Consider the following 17,683-nt stretch of genomic DNA (forward strand, 5'->3'; position numbering starts at 1 on the left):
AGGACGGATAATGGATGAGAATACACTGGTGATGAATTTGATAAGTTCTGCAAATAAGAAGGTATCAAAAGGCAGTTCACGACGGCATACACTCCTCAACAAAATGGAGTGGCAGAGCGGATGAACAGAACATTGTTAGATAGAACAAGGGTGATGTTGGCAACTGCAAGCTTGGGAAAATCATTCTGGGCAGAAGCAGTAAGTACTGCATGTTACGTGATAAATCGGTCACCATCAACTGCAATTGAGTTGAAATCGCCAATGGAGATGTGGACTGGAAAACTAGTTGATTATTCTGACCTTCATGTATTTGGAAGTCCTGTGTACGCAATGTACAATTCTCAAGAAACGACAAAGTTGGATCCAAAGTCCAGAAAGTGTTTGTTCTTGGGGTATGCTGATGGAGTTAAGGGGTATCGTTTGTGGACCCCACTGCCCAGAAAGTAGCCATCAGCAGAGATGTTGTCTTTACGGAAGACAAAGATCTTAAAGATGTTAGCACTTCAAAAGAAACTGCACCGATACAGGTTGTAAATGAATTTTATAAAGATTCTTCTGAAGCAGTACCAGAGCACGATGAAAATCAAGTAGTAGCTGATGAAGCTCCAGCGACTCGTATTTCTAATCGGGAAAGGAAACGTCCAGGGTGGCACTCAGATTATATTATGGAAAGAAATGTTGCATATTGTCTTCTAACAGAGGAAGGATAGCCAACAACTCTTCGCGAGGCACTGAATCATTCAGATGCATCTCAGTGAATGACAGCTATACAGAAAGAAATTGAAGCTCTTCATAAAAATAAAACATGGGAACTTGTGCCATTGCCGAAAGGTAGAAAACCTATTGGAAATAAATGGGTGTATAAGATCAAGCGAAATGGCGATGATCAAGTAGAGAGGTATCGTGCAAGACTGGTGGTTAAAGGGTATGCTCAGAAAGAAGGTACAGACTTTAATGAAATATTTTCTCTTGTGGTTCGACTTACAACAATTTGAGTAGTTCTAGCGATGTGTGCTACATTTGATTTGCATCTAGAGCAGCTAGATGTGAAAACTGTATTTCTTCATGGAAATCTTGAAGAAGAAATTTATATGCTTCAACCAGAAGGTTTTGAACTACAAGGAAAAAAGAACTTGGTTTGCAGGTTAAAGAAATCTCTGTATGGTCTCAAACAGGCGCCGAGATGTTGGTACAAGAGATTTGATTCTTTCATAATGAGCCTTGAATATAACAGACTTTATGCAGACCCTTGTGCATATTTGAAGAGGTTTGGGGACAATGATTTTGTCATTTTGTTGTTATATGTAGACGACATGTTGGTTGCAGGCCCCAACAAAGATCGTATTAATAAGCTGAAGGCTCAATTGGCTAGGGAGTTTGAAATGAAAGACGTGGGTGCCGCAAACAAGATTCTAGGGATGCAAATTCACCGAGACAGAGATAATAGGAAGATTTGGCTTTCTCAAAAGAATTATTTGAGGAAAATCTTGGAGCGTTTCAATATGCAAGATAGTAAGCCAATCTCAACCCCACTTCCTACTAATCTCAAGTTATCCTCCGTTATGTGTCCTATCAGTGAATACGAGAGGAAGGAGATGTCTCGCGTACCGTATGCATCAGCAGTGGGAAGTTTAATGTTCGCAATGATATGCACAAGACCAGACATTGCACATGCAGTGGGAGTAGTTAGTCGGTACATGGCGAATCCTGGTAAAGAGCATTGGAATGCGGTAAAGAGGATCCTAAAATACATTAAGGGTACTTTGGATGTTGAATTATGTTATGGGGAACCAAAATTTATTGTCAAAGGGTATGTTGATTCAGATTATGCAGGTGATATAGATAAAAGTAAATCTACTACTGCATATGTTTTTACACTTTGTGGTGGAACCGTAAGCTGGATTTTAAAACTGCAGTCAGTTGTGGCGACATCAACAACAGAAGCAGAATATGTAGCAGCTACTCACGCTACTAAAGAGGCAGTATGGTTGAAGATGTTGTTGGAGGAACTCGGGCACATACAAGAGAATATCACTCTATTTTGTGACAACCAGAGTGTCTTGCATCTTGCAAGGAATCCAGCATTTCATTCAAAGACAAAGCATATACGAGTTCAGTATCACTTCGTTCGTGAGAAAGTGGAAGAAGGAACCGTGGATGTGCAGAAAATTCATATAGACGACAATGTGGCCGATTTTCTAACAAAGTCAATCAACCGTGACAAGTTTATTTGGTGCCGTTCCTCATGCGGCCTAGCGGAAACGTAAGCAACATCATTGGCAAGGAAGGATTATCGTGTGAAGATTGATTGAGCTTCAATCGAATCTTCAAGTGGGAGATTGTTGAAATATTCAAGTGAACAAGTGGTGGATGGTAGGTGCCTAACTTGTGAAGACTTTTTTTTTTTTGGCAACTACACCAACCAAGTTTGAATCAATCTGCTACGTGTTTGGTGCCTACAATTTGAGGAATACAAATTAGACTTTTGGATCATGCATTCACAACCTCACCAACCTTCATTTGAGTAGTATAAATAGAGCTCAACTTATGCTCATTTAATCATCCAAAAAACACATTCTTTTCTCATCCTAAAATACTTATCCATATTGTATACTAAAAGAGTTAATAGAGAGTTTGTGAGTTTAGTCTCCTAATTACAAGAGATATAAACATTAGTACTTATCCTTGTAATTAGAGAGAAGTGTAATTCCTATTATTCTTATTAGTGAAACGTTTTCTTTCCTTGCCCGTGGTTTTTACCCTATTGGGGTTTTCCACGTTAAATCTCGGTGTCTCTTTATTGTCGCTATTTCATTTATTACTAGAGGTTTGCTATAATTCGGTGTCGCTTTTCACAACAGTTTGAAGATGGTGTTGTTGTTGCCATGGTTACCATTGTAAAGGCAAATATTTGTGTTTTGTGATGTTATTAAAATAAAACTGTTTTATTAAAAGTTGAGATTGGGTTAGACCACTTTCAACCATGACATCCTTCCTCAATGTCATATCAGCCTCACATCAGCTTTCTCTCCTCCTTTCCTCATTAATTCCTCTCATCACATTCCCATAACACACCACTACTAACCATTACATACTTCCTCCCCATCACATACCGCACCAAATTAATTAAATAAATTAGTTTACAAGTGTTCTTGCTGTGAGTATTTATGCACAAATAAATGAAGAGAGAAAGATTTTGTCCTGCATTATGCTATGTGAGGAAATTCTCGAGGGCGAATCTGGAGGAAGTTGTTGAGGACAAGTGAGGAACACAACCATCGCCAATGGCGCCCTCGGAGGGCAAGTTTGAGGGCGGCCCGGAACATACACCGTTGGGAATAGTCTTATGAAAAATTATGAATAATGTAAGGTTGGTATGGAGGTGCAAGTTGATGAGTCCCAGTCATCCACCACTCGTTTTGTGATCTTTGTGGGTTGATTTTACCACTTAAACAAACATGGATACTATTTAGGTATTTGGCATCTCAACTGACAACTCTTTTTCCTTTTCAAATCAAATGATAACATATTAATGTAAATATTAAAGTTATAGAATTATTATAGTTTCCTTATTGTTGCTTAAATATTGGTTTGATGAGTGTATGAAGTTGATTAGTAATTACCTTGTTATTTTCTTTGTTACCAAAGAAAATTTTAAAAATGCGATTCGCTGATGAATTCTCGTTAACCGACTAGATCGATTGCTCAGAGAAGACACTAGGTTTAGATTGTTTTTTTTTTTTTTTTTTTTTTACGAGGAACCCCACTATGGGCCAGAGCACATTGGCCCCCCCACCGCAGGTAAACCCCGGGTAAATGGCAAGCCAGCCCTCCACCGCTACCAGGTAAGGCATTCTCCAGTTTGGTCATTAAATGCGGGCACCCCTTAGGATTGAACCCGAGACCTCCCCTTCACTGAAAGTGCTGGTGGCCACCCAGGCTAGGCCTGGATGGTTTAGGTTTAGATTGTTGAAGGGAACTGAACAAGAGAAAACTGTAAACAATCAAAATTTCCTGAATTAAGTAAAGTATATAATTAGCAGTGTGGAAAATAATGATAAAAAAAAAAAAGCTAGTAAAAGAATACACAACTGGGGTACTCAAAAAAACCTAGAACTTAACATCAAGAAGAATACAGCAACAAAAGACCCTCTCTTTCATGATACAATGAAAACCACAACCACCCAAATTAAAGATTATGTTTTGCTTAGAGATACAAATTAGGATTTGTTTAGTGGTTTTTAAGTTTAGAGGAAAATATCAACAAAGCAAATCGTAATGAAACTTGGTTTCATCATCTATGCAGTATCCAGTACTTCAACGTGTACGTTGTCACTATCTTCATTCACCTTCCCATTCGCTTGACTTCTCGGCCTCTGTACAACCAACATAATCACAAATAAATAAGTGACGGGATAAAATCACAACTAATACCAAAATAATCCAGATAATGTAAGCTATGAAACTAAAACACTGAATATTTGCCCAGGTTCAACTCTCACCAAATATCATCCTTTGTGAACGTTTGACCCGATCTACCCATTTGACTATCCACTTTTAACTTAATAACTGAATTCAACTAAAACCCGCTTGAGATGTAACATAACATAACCCAAATCGACCCATTTTATAACTAAAAGGGTTCAAAATGACACCTGTATAGGATCTCCAGTGTTGCCGTTCACAAGCTTATTTACTTCTTTAATTCGACTATCCTTGCTCAACGGCAACAGAAGTGCGCCTATGCTGCGATCAGGCATCTCTGCAAAGTCATCATTTGATAATTTCAGTATGTTAGCCTCTTAAGAATATTCAAAAATAACGGAAGTAATTCATTTAAACTATTTTATTGATTGATGATGACCTGGCAAGTTGTGGTCAACGAAAAACACAACTAAAATAACTGTGTACCTGCAATAAGTTCATTAACTTACATATTACAACAATTTCATGCACGAGGACTAACTATGGACGTTTTGATGAAGAAATATTTACCAGGCCACAACAATGTCAACTGTGTAATGCTTACGAGATGCAATAATTAACAAGCTTTGAACCACAGCAATTAACCATGCACACTGCTTTATAAATCTGCAAGTAATGATCAAAAGGTGTATGGATATTAAGAACAATATACACATTTTTTTGAAATAAAGCTTCCAATTAAGGTCTAATAATTATAACTATGATATCTCTTAAATCACCTTAGCATATAAAAGTTTACTTTATTATACTCAAAGTTTTGAAAGTAATAACTTGAATAAATGTTGGTAGATAACATATGATCTTATATTATGAAGCTCAAGCTTGCGAAAGTCAACCCGACCCGACGAGCTATACACAAAATGGGTCAAATTACTTTCCAACACTATGGGTTCAACAATGCAACATATAAAATTTCTTCAACGTATATTGTCTATAGAACCAGATCGATCCCAGGTAAAGTTCAGCTCCCAAATTCCAATAGAACTCGGCCTTCTGTATAAATATGCAAGGTTATAAAAGTCACTAGACGAGGACTATCGTACGCGACCTTGTGACAAGTCAACCTAGGCAAGGACTAGTCATGGTTGAGCAACTTTGACTTCGACCAATTTTAATCAAATAAATTCAAATTTGACCACTTCTGACTGAATAAATCGACTTTGACGAAATATATCCGAATTTTGGTCGCTTTTGTCCCTTGGCTGGCTTTGCCCGGTGACTTTGACCAACTAGGGTGAGTCGCGTCAGACTAGTCTCCAAATCCGACTAGTCAGCAAACTTTTAAAACACTCACCAAGCCAGTCATTTATCGGCCGACTTAAATTAAATGTATGAACTTAAAAAAAGGTATCTATTTGCAGATTACAAAAAACAATTACTCACCAAACAGTCATTTTTTGACGACTTACGAAAAGCTTAATATAGTCGGGATGAGGATATAGCTATATTAAGTTCACAATGTTACCTTCGTGTGCCATATTTTTGATATGTCAGAACGAATACTAGAGAAAATATCATATGAGATGAGAATATCAAATCACCACAACCATAAAGAACGCCCCGGGGAACTGCAATTTAAGTTGATAAAGGTTAAGAACTAAAGGAAGTGCATCAGTAACAGAAAAGCATCAAAGATAAATATGAAACATAATCAAACATACTAATTAATAGAACTTCTAGAAGATTATCAGGACGAGGTAGCGTTGCAAGGCGTGAACCCTGCGATCATGATTGGCGATTGTAATTATAGTCTCATGGCTTAATTTGCTTACGAGAACATTTAAGTACTAATAATAACAATAAAAGAGGAAGAGAAAAGAAACAAATAAATAGAAAACAAGTCAGATACCTCACGACAGTGGTAGTTTGGACCAGGCAGTATAGTTGAATAGAATGTAAAAATACGAAGCATTTGACAAGCCTGCATGACATAAATTCAAGTATTAAACGTCAATAGTGTATACTGCACTATCACACTAATCATGTCACACCACAGAAACAATATAGAACCTAATACTCCATTAGTCTCCTAATATGTTATATGCAGCTAATCATGCTGCTTTCTAAACATTACACCATTACTACATGTCTGGTAAGTGAACGAATCAATTATGTTGAAGTATACGTGCGTACATACTTGCACATAGCCACATACGTATGCATACTATATCATAGCTGGATATAAATATGTATAAAAAGATGGAGGTCCTAACAGTGTGAAACTGTAAATATGCTGGTACAAGTTGCCACTTACATAATTGACACTTTGACAGGACCTATTTTCTTGACAAGAACCAATTAAGTTTATGTATACGTACATACGTACTTGACATGACCTATTTTCTTAACAAGAAGTCCTTGATATTAGTACACTTTTAACTCACTATACCCAAAAGCACAAAAACGCAAGCATTTATTGTAAAACTGTGTAAATATGCTGGTACAAGTTGCCACTTACAACTAAAAAAGCAAGGACCCTGCACCATATGAGAACTGTGTAGATCTTTTTAGTCTTGAACATGAAAGGATGGAAGGTCCACTGTAACAATAGAAAAGTCAAACAGTACAAAATACTTGATCAGTGCAAAATGTACATAACAATCATAACTGCAAAATAAGGTTAGATAGGCAAGATCAAACTGCAATTTACAAAAAAATCAAATAAAATTTCACAGAAACATAATAAATTACCAAGACAAAGGATAGAAAGATAAAAGTGAATACGGTCTCACTAACATACGCTCTCTCCGGCCCAAGTTCCTAAAAACATAGAATTACAAACATAATCAGTACTAAGTAGTGACATTTTTTATCGTCATAAATGAAACATCAGCCCCAATTAGTCATGCAAATTTCCAAGCATTAACATATAAATGATATATGTTAATATAATCAAAAGATTTATCCTTTAAACTATACATACAGGAAGCAGATAGAAGCCAGTGTCCTGAAGAAGTGGTCCCGGGCGATGAAAATAATGAACTCCTCTAGCTGCCAAACCATGAATATACTGAAAAACAAATATACAAATAAATAAAAAATATGAAGCCGGAAAATGACTCCCATTTAATTCAATATTCAATTCAATACATTATATACATCACCATTCACCAGTATTGCAACAACTTTGTTTGACTATAAAAGAGCAAATTTAAAGAGTAACCAACAATAAATTTACACACATAATGATTGCATAATCTCAATCAAGTATTCGATGAAATCTACTGTAAACGATCGAATAAACATATAATTGCAAACAAATAATAGATAGTGAAATGAAATTTAAAGAGCATATAACCACACCTGGCAAATTAAACCACCGAGAATATACTTCCAATTCTCAACAAGAAGATTGATTTCTGTAGTAGTTTCAGCACAAATTCTTTTCCATAGCTTCACAAAAGAATAGATCACAAATAACAATTATAAAAAATAAATATAAAAATAATTTAATAAATAAAAGTGTAAACTAAATTGCACCTTTGAAGCCTCACGACCAATGTAAAACGACATCGTATGAGTGTGAATCAACCAATGCCATATTACATCATCACAAACGTAATGACAGTTAGCGTCAACATCGTTGTTCACAAAATCAACCACTGATACCTAACTTTCCCCCCTTCGAAACCTAATTTCTAGTTATAAAATCGTCTGAGACCAGTTTAAATATTCGTAATTCGAAACGGCGACGGTGAAATTGACGACGAATCGGAGGTTATTAACGAATCGGATTCGATAAACAGAAATCGTATAGAATCAAATCAAAATTAAAATATAAATTAATAATAGTATAGTTATTAGAAGTTTAAGAAGAATAAAAAGTATGATTTCAATAGTGGCTGCTACTTGCAAATAAGAAAGAATAAAATAAAATTGTATATGATATATGATTTCGGTGAAACGTGAGATGAAGACGGAGAGACCGTTGATACATACAGGAAAAAATATAAATGGGGTTTTTAGTTTGAGCTAATTCCATCAAGCCGCCTCAACTTTACAAGTTTATCATTTACAGCCCTTATTGATTCATAAATAACAAAAAGACCCTTTTTGAGTATTTGGGGACATTTCGCCGTTAACTTTAAGTAATTACTTTTTTGCTTCTATTGAATGGATCGATTAAGAAGTTAAGATCCACAAAATGATCATTTTACCTCATGTTTAATGACTTTACATTTGAATTTGGATTTGAATACTTTATATACAAACACCGCGTGACTTTAAAATTTGAAAGACTTGCCTTCACTTTTTTGTTTTAACTTCTAAAAAAATAATCGTGTTCTAGATCATATATCACAGTTTTAAGAATCGAATCTTCTAACTTTTTAGAAAAAGTTTGAGTGTTTTTTGTTGAGGAAATGGACATTGACCTCTCCTCGAGAATCATTGTGGAATACTTCATTTCGCATGTTGAAGATAGACAACAAAACAACAAAAATTAATCTCACATAAATGGGGTATGGAACATCAATAATTTTTTCTAGAATTAGACTATTGACCCATTGACTCATCTTATTTAAAAGTTGAGTTTAATCATTGTTTTTAACGAGGATTCTCTCATTTTTTAATTTTTTATTATTCCGCATTGAACTCACATATATTTGCTATACAATATACATTGAAAAAGTTTAGCGTTGTTAAAAGATAAATTTAATAAATAAAATAATTTTTTTCCTAACGAGCTATTAGGATTGTCGTGCATACAAAACTTGTATGTATCAGTTTCGCTTAACTTTAAAGTAGCAGTTATTGAATTGTACAAGCTTTTTAAGCACCTTAACGATAGTCATATGAATTGTCGTTAGAAAAATCCTAAAATAAATTGTATACCCTTTTGCAACACGCCATAGTGTTGTTGTAGCTCTGCCATGTTACAATAACCGGTGGCGGGTGTCATCATCAGTGCAATGTTTATGTTTTATACATCGGGTACGTATAGTTTTAAATTTGGTTGGGTTTAACTATTATGGATTGTTTTTATCCACCCTCTATAATTTTTAATTTAAATTTAAATCCATTAAGCACATATAATTTTTCTATAATTCTAGAAAGTTATTATTTAATTTCAATAATTCTACTTTTAAGGATCCAAATTCTTAAACGGATACAATTTAGGATGATATTTTGTGTAGTACTCCATAATAAACTTGATTCATTAGATGATGACTTAATTTTATATAGAAAAATGATTTTATGTGATATTGAGTGATTCTATAAGGATTAATTCGTTTATTATTTTGGGCTCCGAACGAACCAAATTTTTGACTTTGCAATTGAGTGTAATCACTAATCAACATGGTTTAGAACATTAAAACTGTGAGCTTTTAGCCTAGTACGTAGTAATATGTAAAAAACTCAACTATGGGTTTAAGTCACATGAAAATGAATTGGTGGAACATTTTGTAGATTTATCTATAGAAGAAACAAATGAAAAACGAACCGTTAGCCACAAATTCTGAAGATATAGTTTACATAGTTTATACATGACATAGTTATCAAAAAACGAGATATAAGATCACTTGATGACTTGATCCCGTTATTAAATCCAAGAATTGCATATTTTGGCTTCTAAAAAAGTTTTTAAACAGATTCGAAGGTACTCCATATAATATTGTGGTAGTTTTGATGATATGATTTTTTTTTTTTTTTATATATATAAAATTAATAGCTATATGGATGGTGAAAGCAATATAAGCATTAAAAAGTCGTTAGTGGTACTATTTTGTCAATAGAGGGAGGGAGACATTTCATGTACTTCAATCAAAATTCAATACCATAGTACAAAGGTTGTTATCTTTGATATTTTAAATAGACAAGTTGATTAAAAACAATGGTGAATTCATGATGACGATTTAATTGGGTCTCACAAAAACAATTTAAAGTTAATTACTGTATATTTTTAATGATACTTCAGTGATTTTTTTACTTTCAAAACACGATAATTTTAAAGACTTTAAAAAGAAATCCATTTGCCTTAAAAAAAAACATATATAATTCTAAAAAATAGATGAGATCCTATAATTAATTTTTTGATGTGCTATACAATTTAAAAGTACATTTTAAATATTATTTTTTTTACCTACTTATTAGTCGGAAGTCTCTTCGGAAACAATCTCTCTATCCATAGAACTTTGAGAGACATGACTTTCTCTACTTTTGTGTGTTTCACTCTGGGTGAAGATCTGACTTCTATTTATTCTAGAATACCGGAAGGATTGTCTATATCTTACATCCTTCATACTTTACTTTTGTGATTGAGTTTTGTTATTGTTATAAATATCCAAAGTAGTAGGGTCATGGAACCCCACACTACTACACATAGATACGCCCTGACAGTGGCGAATCCAAGATAAAAATCCAATGGATTCTGCAAAATGTTTTCAAAACTAGTTTTATTTGAACGGTACTATTTTACTTCAAAAAAATCCCATGAATTTTAAAATATATATGAAGTCCTATAGCTAGTGGTTTCCTATAGAATTTAAAAAGTACGTTGTATAAAAACTTTCAAATTAGTGGGATCATAAGACTTTACACTACTACACATAAATACGCCCCTCCTGATTATAACCACATCACCCGCAACCTATATACACACACATATATAATCATTCCACTCACGTTAAACTCTTGATGAATGAAACACTTGTAGTTCACGCTTAATGATGTAAAACACCTATTACATTCAATAAAATGAACTAAGCACACAACAACAACAACAACAACAACAACAACAAAATCCAATACCACAATGAGTGGTGTATGGGGGAGGTGAGATGTAGACAATCTTTCCCCTATCCGTGAATAAAAGACAAGTCATTTATCCACCCAGAGTGAAAAACACTCTCAAAAGTAGAGAAAGTCATCCATCTCTCTATTCGACGGATAGAGAGATTGCTTCCGAGTGGACCTCCGAGAATAAAATCAACTAAGCACACGAGTTGACTAAATCAAGCACACTAAAACCTTTAAGTGAAATTTCTACCCATTTTGCACTTGACCAAACTTGACACGAGTCAATGCACCCCTAACAACTAATGGCTAGTGATTATGCCTCGTATTCACAAATTTATATAAGTTTTAAGTACTAACATACTTCCCAAAACAAGTCATACAAAACATAGTTTGACCCATTTTAAGGTCAACACCACAATTTAGGTTAATCAACAAACTCAAACAACAACATAATCACTATTATACAAGTGTTCTAGTGATTATGCCCAAATTTCAAAGACCCACACTAAACAAATTCGTCATTAACTCTAGACCACAACATTAGGGTTTTTCATACCCAAATTACACACTAAAACCCCCAAATTTCATAAGAAATGGAGGTTATAACCCATTACCAACCCAAACCCTAACCCTAGATCAAAACAACACTAAAGATTCGAATTAGGGTTTTACCTCAAGTTCGAGCTAGATGACTGCAACACAAGAATTTGGGTTTCAATTTGGGTTGAACTAGCTTCTTCTTCATAAAATGGAGCTTTCTCTCACTAAATATTTTCTCACTCTAGCTTGGGTGTGTTTCTCTTGAAGAATGATCAATTCAATAATTATGCTTTTTACTTTTATAGAACTAAAAGATACATGAAGATATCAAACAAACATATAATTTAAAGTAAATACAGGATATGAAGAAGGTAGGGAGAAGAAGGTAGGGATTTGAAATAGCAAGTAGCAATATTAAAATGTGTAGATGATGATAAAGCATGGTAAGGCTTGAACCTACACCTTTTGTGAGGATATCCCTTACCTACCTCAAGAAATGCTGCAGGTGAGGTTTGATAACTACACCTTTTGTGAGGATATTAGACCCTAACCACAAAATTATCTTATTAGCTATCTTATTAGGTAGTCCATGGATAATACAAGAACTACAGGCTGCACAGTAACCACATTTGATTCAAACAACCCCATTATACAAAATATGTCGATTGTCAAGTAGTGAGGCGTGGCTGGTTGATAAGCTTTTTTAGTACAAATAGGTTCAAAATTTGGCAGGTAATATTATTATTTACCCGTATACAATACGACACAAAGAATAACAGAGAGTAAACTTGGTGAATTAGATCAACCATCATGCACGTTCACACCTTTTCTTTACAACTTTGTAGCATGAACCATTTGTTCTTGGCCAAAAGACCTCACAATTCAAGTACTATAGCATCATATAACTAAAGGTACACCATATCCTGCATTTGCACTTCTTTCCTATCCCACAACAAACAATGTGATTATTATCTCTAAAACTAATATATTTATACATCTAACAAAACTATACCCTACCAACAGGTGATACCGGTGGTTTCGAAAAGTATTCTTTCCGACTTTTGACTTTATCATTTCCTGAAAGTACGGTTTCACACGAGTCTTTTGGCAATGTAACATAATTCACTCGAAATATGTGAGTTAACTTCTGGCTACTAACAACTGCTACACAAATGGAGAACGCTTGAAGCAACGACATTGATGGGTCGTAGTCAAGCGAATAAAGTCCATCTTCATGTGAAACCAACCTAAAACTGTACTTGTTCCCTACCTGCAACAGCAGCCTATATAGATTAGATATAATTCTATCAAATCTCCATTGTGTAACCGTATTTTTGGAACTATAACAGTATGCATATAAGCATATTGATTAAATACCTTGTAACAAAGATCAAGACGATTTGAGGTAGTGCAAAGTGTAGATGTAGTTGAATTCATGACGATTTCACTCTGATGACTCAGCACGTGAAACTGGCAACCGACGTCCCAGCCTCCACAATCGCACGCTCCACCATATTTCCATCTGCTTACTAACGAAGAACGGACCCCACCATTAGGCCAACTATGAACACCCTCAGGTAGAACAACTAGTGTGCTTTTCGAGCTCCCAATATCTCCACATGTTCGGCCACTTGGATTTTTTACAACTATAGCTGCAAGCTCACCATCTAGCGTGCAATTAAGTGTTTTATCGCTACTATACAAGACCGACTCTCGCACCACATAAAGGTATTTCTCAGCACCATTAAACTCGGCATGATAAGAGCTAGAAATCTTCATCTGTCCAACAATATCGTATCCAAAACCGTAACTTTTTTCCTTAGAACCATGGTGCATCCAACCTTCATTCTTCTTCTTGGTTTCATGTACTGAGTAGAACGCGTAAATCAAGCTTGAATCATCCTTGGCAGACGGTAATTTTTTGACAGCGGCAGCTAGAATGTCACTGCTGCTTTCCAACATACATTTGAAAAAAGGTACTCCATTCTTCAATGTAAGCTGTATCAGAGCCGGTACATTAGATGATCTTTGTTTCTTTCTGTGGAGTAATTTTGTCTCGTTCAAATGGGCAACGTTAGTAGGACTAAGTTCTAGCTTGAGTTTCTTAACCGGTTCAGTTGAATGAGCCCCTTTGAGCTTCAGCAACGGGTCCAGAAATCTCCACAAAGGACTAGACCTGGATGTATTAGTAGGTTTGACTGAATCAGAAGAGGCGTCGAAGCTTACTGGGCCAGACTTGACAGATAAATATGCTGGACTTTGTTGCGGATCGGTAGATGAACTCTCTTTAAAGCTAAAACTTCTGACCATTTTTCGGAGGCCAAAACTAAACCTTTTATTATGAGACGAGATTCTCCCTTTTGAAACTGGTTGTTCGTTGTTGTCCAAATCCGAAGAAGCGTCAGAGAAGGGTTTTATCGAATGAAACTCTCTTGGAGAAAAGCATTCAGATAGTCTTCTCTCAGTTACTTCAATCAAATGACCATCACGTGCAGAGTCTGAACACGAAAGATCATTAGATGAACTAGTTAACGGGATATCAATAGCACGATTGATATCATCCACCGATTGCATCCTTGTATAATTTGGCGAATGACATGACCCCGGTTGTATCCAGTCTGACGATGAAGTTTCCTTTTCGGATGTCATTTGATTAACTTGTTTCCCTTTGCTAATGTCAAGCTCATTAAGAAATTTATCGCCAGGTGGCAGATCATTCGAGCAAGGAGAACTTTCAGAAAATTTGGATTTTACAGGCTGTCCTCTGGGCCATCGAATACCTGGCGGAAGTTTTTCTTTAGATGATGAACTGAGTTGAGAAACATTCGTTGGTCCTTGATCCCTGTGAGGCAGAGGTATCTTTTTCTTACTTTTCGAAAATCTCACTGTTCGATTTTCAGTGAGTGTGGGATTAGTCCCCGAGGATGATGTCTTCATGTTATATCGTGGTGGAATACGCTTTTCGTTTGATTTCCAGTTTTCTAGACGACCCCAATCAAGAACGCCAAAATTCAATATATTTTCACCTTTTCCTACACTCTGGAGATAGCCAGGCAAATTTCTCATATGCTTAACAAGGCCATCATCTTTCATGGGTTCATTGTGGTTCATCATGTGTTGCAAATTACCCAAACGCTCCTCATCTGCCATTTGTCTCTGGTCATGATGTTGACTCACATATAACGGGTTATCACGTTTAGCATAATCGAGAGATCTTTTTATCCTATTTGCACGCAAGGTTATAGTGGACTCCGTTGAGGTTTGTTTTTCTCTTGAACCCATTCTGAGCTGTGCACTGTATTTCATGTCTCATTCATCCATGCTTCTTGGAAATACATAGCAAAAACAAAAAAGGGTCTCAGTAAATGTATTGCTTATTATAAAACTTTAGATGGCAACATAGTTTAAGTCCTAAGAGATGCTAGTGCAGTAATTTTGATAGAGTAAAACAATAGAATAAACCCTAAAACAAACACTATTTGAATTATCATATCAAAAAGTGGCATCATGTTTATTTTTCTAACTTCCTCGGTAGTTTTTCAAATTCCTATGGTGCTCTGCATTCCACCTTATACGGATAGCATTCACAAGTAATTGTAAGTATATGAATGTCTATAGTCAAATTTATTGCTTCAAATTACAAGAAGCATTGCGTCATCACACTAATTCAAATTACAAGAAGCATTGCGTCATCACACGAAGGTTGCTATGTGATTTGATTTGTTAGATCGATAATGCATTAGAATGCAGTACCTTAGAGCACGAGGTGTCGTGATGGTCTATTTCGGTGTCTATCTCAACGTCTAAGAACAACAACAACAACAACAACCACCCAATACCACATAAGTGGTGTATGGGGGAGGTGAGATGTAGACAATCATTCCCCTATCTGAGAATGAGAATAAAGACAAGTTATTTCTCCACCCAGAGTGAAAATACTCTCAAAAGTAGAGAAAGTCATCCCTCTCTCTATTCGACGGATAGAGAGATTGCTTCCGAGTGGACCTCCGGCCAATAAGTAGGAAAAAATTTAAAAAATATTAAATTAAGTAAAGTGTCTTGGTGTGAGAAAATATTACACGGACTGATTATAAAAGAATAAAATATGAAAAAAATAATATTAACTCAGCATCGGTTTGAGAAATGGACTTCGGAATCAACACTGAGGGGTGACAATTGACGCGAAAATTTCGGTGCCCATTTTGATTGACGCTGAAATCGACAATATACACCTCGTGCTCTTAGACTAATCCTGAACCGTGGCGGTGATGTCAAAGTCAAGTGATGTACTTTTTTGTGATGTGGCAAGGTCAAGAGATGAAGTTTTTTAAAGGGGAGTGTTAAATTTGAGTGTTAAATATTGTGGTGGTGATGTGGTAAAATATTATCGGTTGTTTTTTATAAAATATATTAATATTAATTAATAATATATAAAAATAAGTGGCGGAATCTGATTGGCCCATCAAATTTTGACACAACTTTTTCCTTCCGTCAGATTTGTGACTGACGCCCCATTCCGTCAAATTTTGACGCCGCGTTAGAGGCGTCAAAGAGGTGACACATGGGATTCCACGTAAATTGACGGATAAAAGTGACGCTGGTTAAAACCAGCCTTAGAGCATGATTGGTTGGTTCTACCTGGCATGTGAAATCACACTTAAAACCAATGTACAGAGACAAAGGATAAGACATTATCTCTATCAATATTTCTAATCATCTTAACTGTTGTGTAAATGTAATAACACTTATAGCTTTAAGATTGCAAAACAAATCTAACATTAATAAAGTAATTTGAACTAAACTCGCATTTATTGATACATTATCTGGCCAACACGCCTGGAATTTACTGAGAGTATATCTCAAAACAAAATATTCCAAAACCTGTGACTGAAATAACACAAATCCACCATAAATCCTCAAGATTAAACACCGGATTATACCCCTTACTTACAGAGTTACAGATCCAATGTATCAAATATCTATATCTATATATGTCCAAAGTCACACATACATTATAACTAATGATCAGGATAATGAGGAAATAAAATTAATAAAGTAGTCATATAAATCAGTAAAGGAATGAAAACTATAAATCACACTAAAACCTAGATATTAAGCTGCCTTCGTTTCCATCAGATATATTGATTGAAATTACTTACAGAGCAATACATACAAACATAGATAGATATACACATACACATTACACTTGCACGTATATAAATATAAATATATAAATATAAAATAAAAGGAGAATGTGAATCTTACTGATGTAGTTGACGATTGGTGTCAAAAATGGCGGAAAATGAAGAAATCGAGAATGTAAATTGGTGAAGGAGAGAGAACGAAAATCCCGCGAAATGTGCTCCACTTGATTCACACAAAAAGTGTGTGTATGTAGATGAGAGAGAAAAAAAGGGGGTTTTGTTTCGTTTTCAATCCAACGGTTAAAAATAATATGGGAATCAAAGAAATTGAAAGGTGGGCCCCAGATTGTGTACTGGTAGGGCCACAGGATGTGACGTCATACGGGTGTGTTTCCGTAAATTGGGAAGAGGCAGGTGCTTGTGCAGGGACTTCAAATTTGTGTGTGACCGCCATTTTTATTCATTTCAATCCAATCCAAACATATTGTTTTACATTAATACCATTCGTAACGATAGGGGGCGTGGGTGGGGGGTGAGTTGCTTTTTGATGACTAAGACGTGTGGATTGTTTGGATGAAGTAGTGGTGGTGTGGGTTTGTGATGTGAGTTAATGGTGTGAGTTAGTGAAAAGCTGATGTGACATTTTATTTATAATTTTTTATGTTTTATTTATTTATTTTTGGGTAAACGAGGAAACCCTCCTATGAATAAGCACATTGGCTTCCCCATAGAAGGTAAAACCTCAGGTAATCAAGCCCTCCGAGCGCGAGACCTGG

The 17,683-nt window shown here is 35.4% G+C and overlaps 2 protein-coding genes across 3 annotated transcripts; both read right to left on the bottom strand.

Moving 5' to 3' along the window:
* Positions 1-4,032: 4,032 nt before the first annotated feature.
* Positions 4,033-8,389, bottom strand: LOC139851643 (phosphatidylinositol:ceramide inositolphosphotransferase 1-like). Its single transcript, XM_071840737.1, has 12 exons — positions 7,966-8,389; positions 7,789-7,878; positions 7,409-7,495; positions 7,177-7,245; positions 6,944-7,024; positions 6,335-6,406; positions 6,147-6,204; positions 5,951-6,053; positions 4,996-5,091; positions 4,865-4,911; positions 4,656-4,762; positions 4,033-4,376 (listed from the first exon to the last, which is right to left on the bottom strand). The coding sequence occupies exons 1-12, from the start codon at positions 7,996-7,998 to the stop codon at positions 4,299-4,301; spliced, it is 921 nt and encodes a 306-aa protein (XP_071696838.1). The 5' UTR covers positions 7,999-8,389; the 3' UTR covers positions 4,033-4,298.
* Positions 8,390-12,568: 4,179 nt separating this feature from the next.
* On the bottom strand, positions 12,569-17,150 carry LOC139853279 (uncharacterized). Of its 2 annotated transcripts, none has more exons than XM_071842651.1 (3): positions 17,029-17,150; positions 13,141-15,088; positions 12,569-13,033 (listed from the first exon to the last, which is right to left on the bottom strand). In XM_071842651.1, exons 2-3 carry the CDS (start codon positions 15,067-15,069, stop codon positions 12,770-12,772), a joined length of 2,193 nt encoding a protein of 730 aa, XP_071698752.1. In that variant the 5' UTR covers positions 15,070-15,088; positions 17,029-17,150; the 3' UTR covers positions 12,569-12,769. The 2 variants fall into 2 exon arrangements, with proteins under 2 accessions (XP_071698752.1, XP_071698751.1); XM_071842650.1 differs by having other exon boundaries at positions 13,141-15,085; positions 17,029-17,136.
* Between the last annotated feature and the right edge of the window lie 533 nt (positions 17,151-17,683).

This window comes from Rutidosis leptorrhynchoides, chromosome 6 (genome assembly GCF_046630445.1).
Source record: "Rutidosis leptorrhynchoides isolate AG116_Rl617_1_P2 chromosome 6, CSIRO_AGI_Rlap_v1, whole genome shotgun sequence".
Lineage (NCBI taxonomy): Eukaryota > Viridiplantae > Streptophyta > Magnoliopsida > Asterales > Asteraceae > Rutidosis > Rutidosis leptorrhynchoides.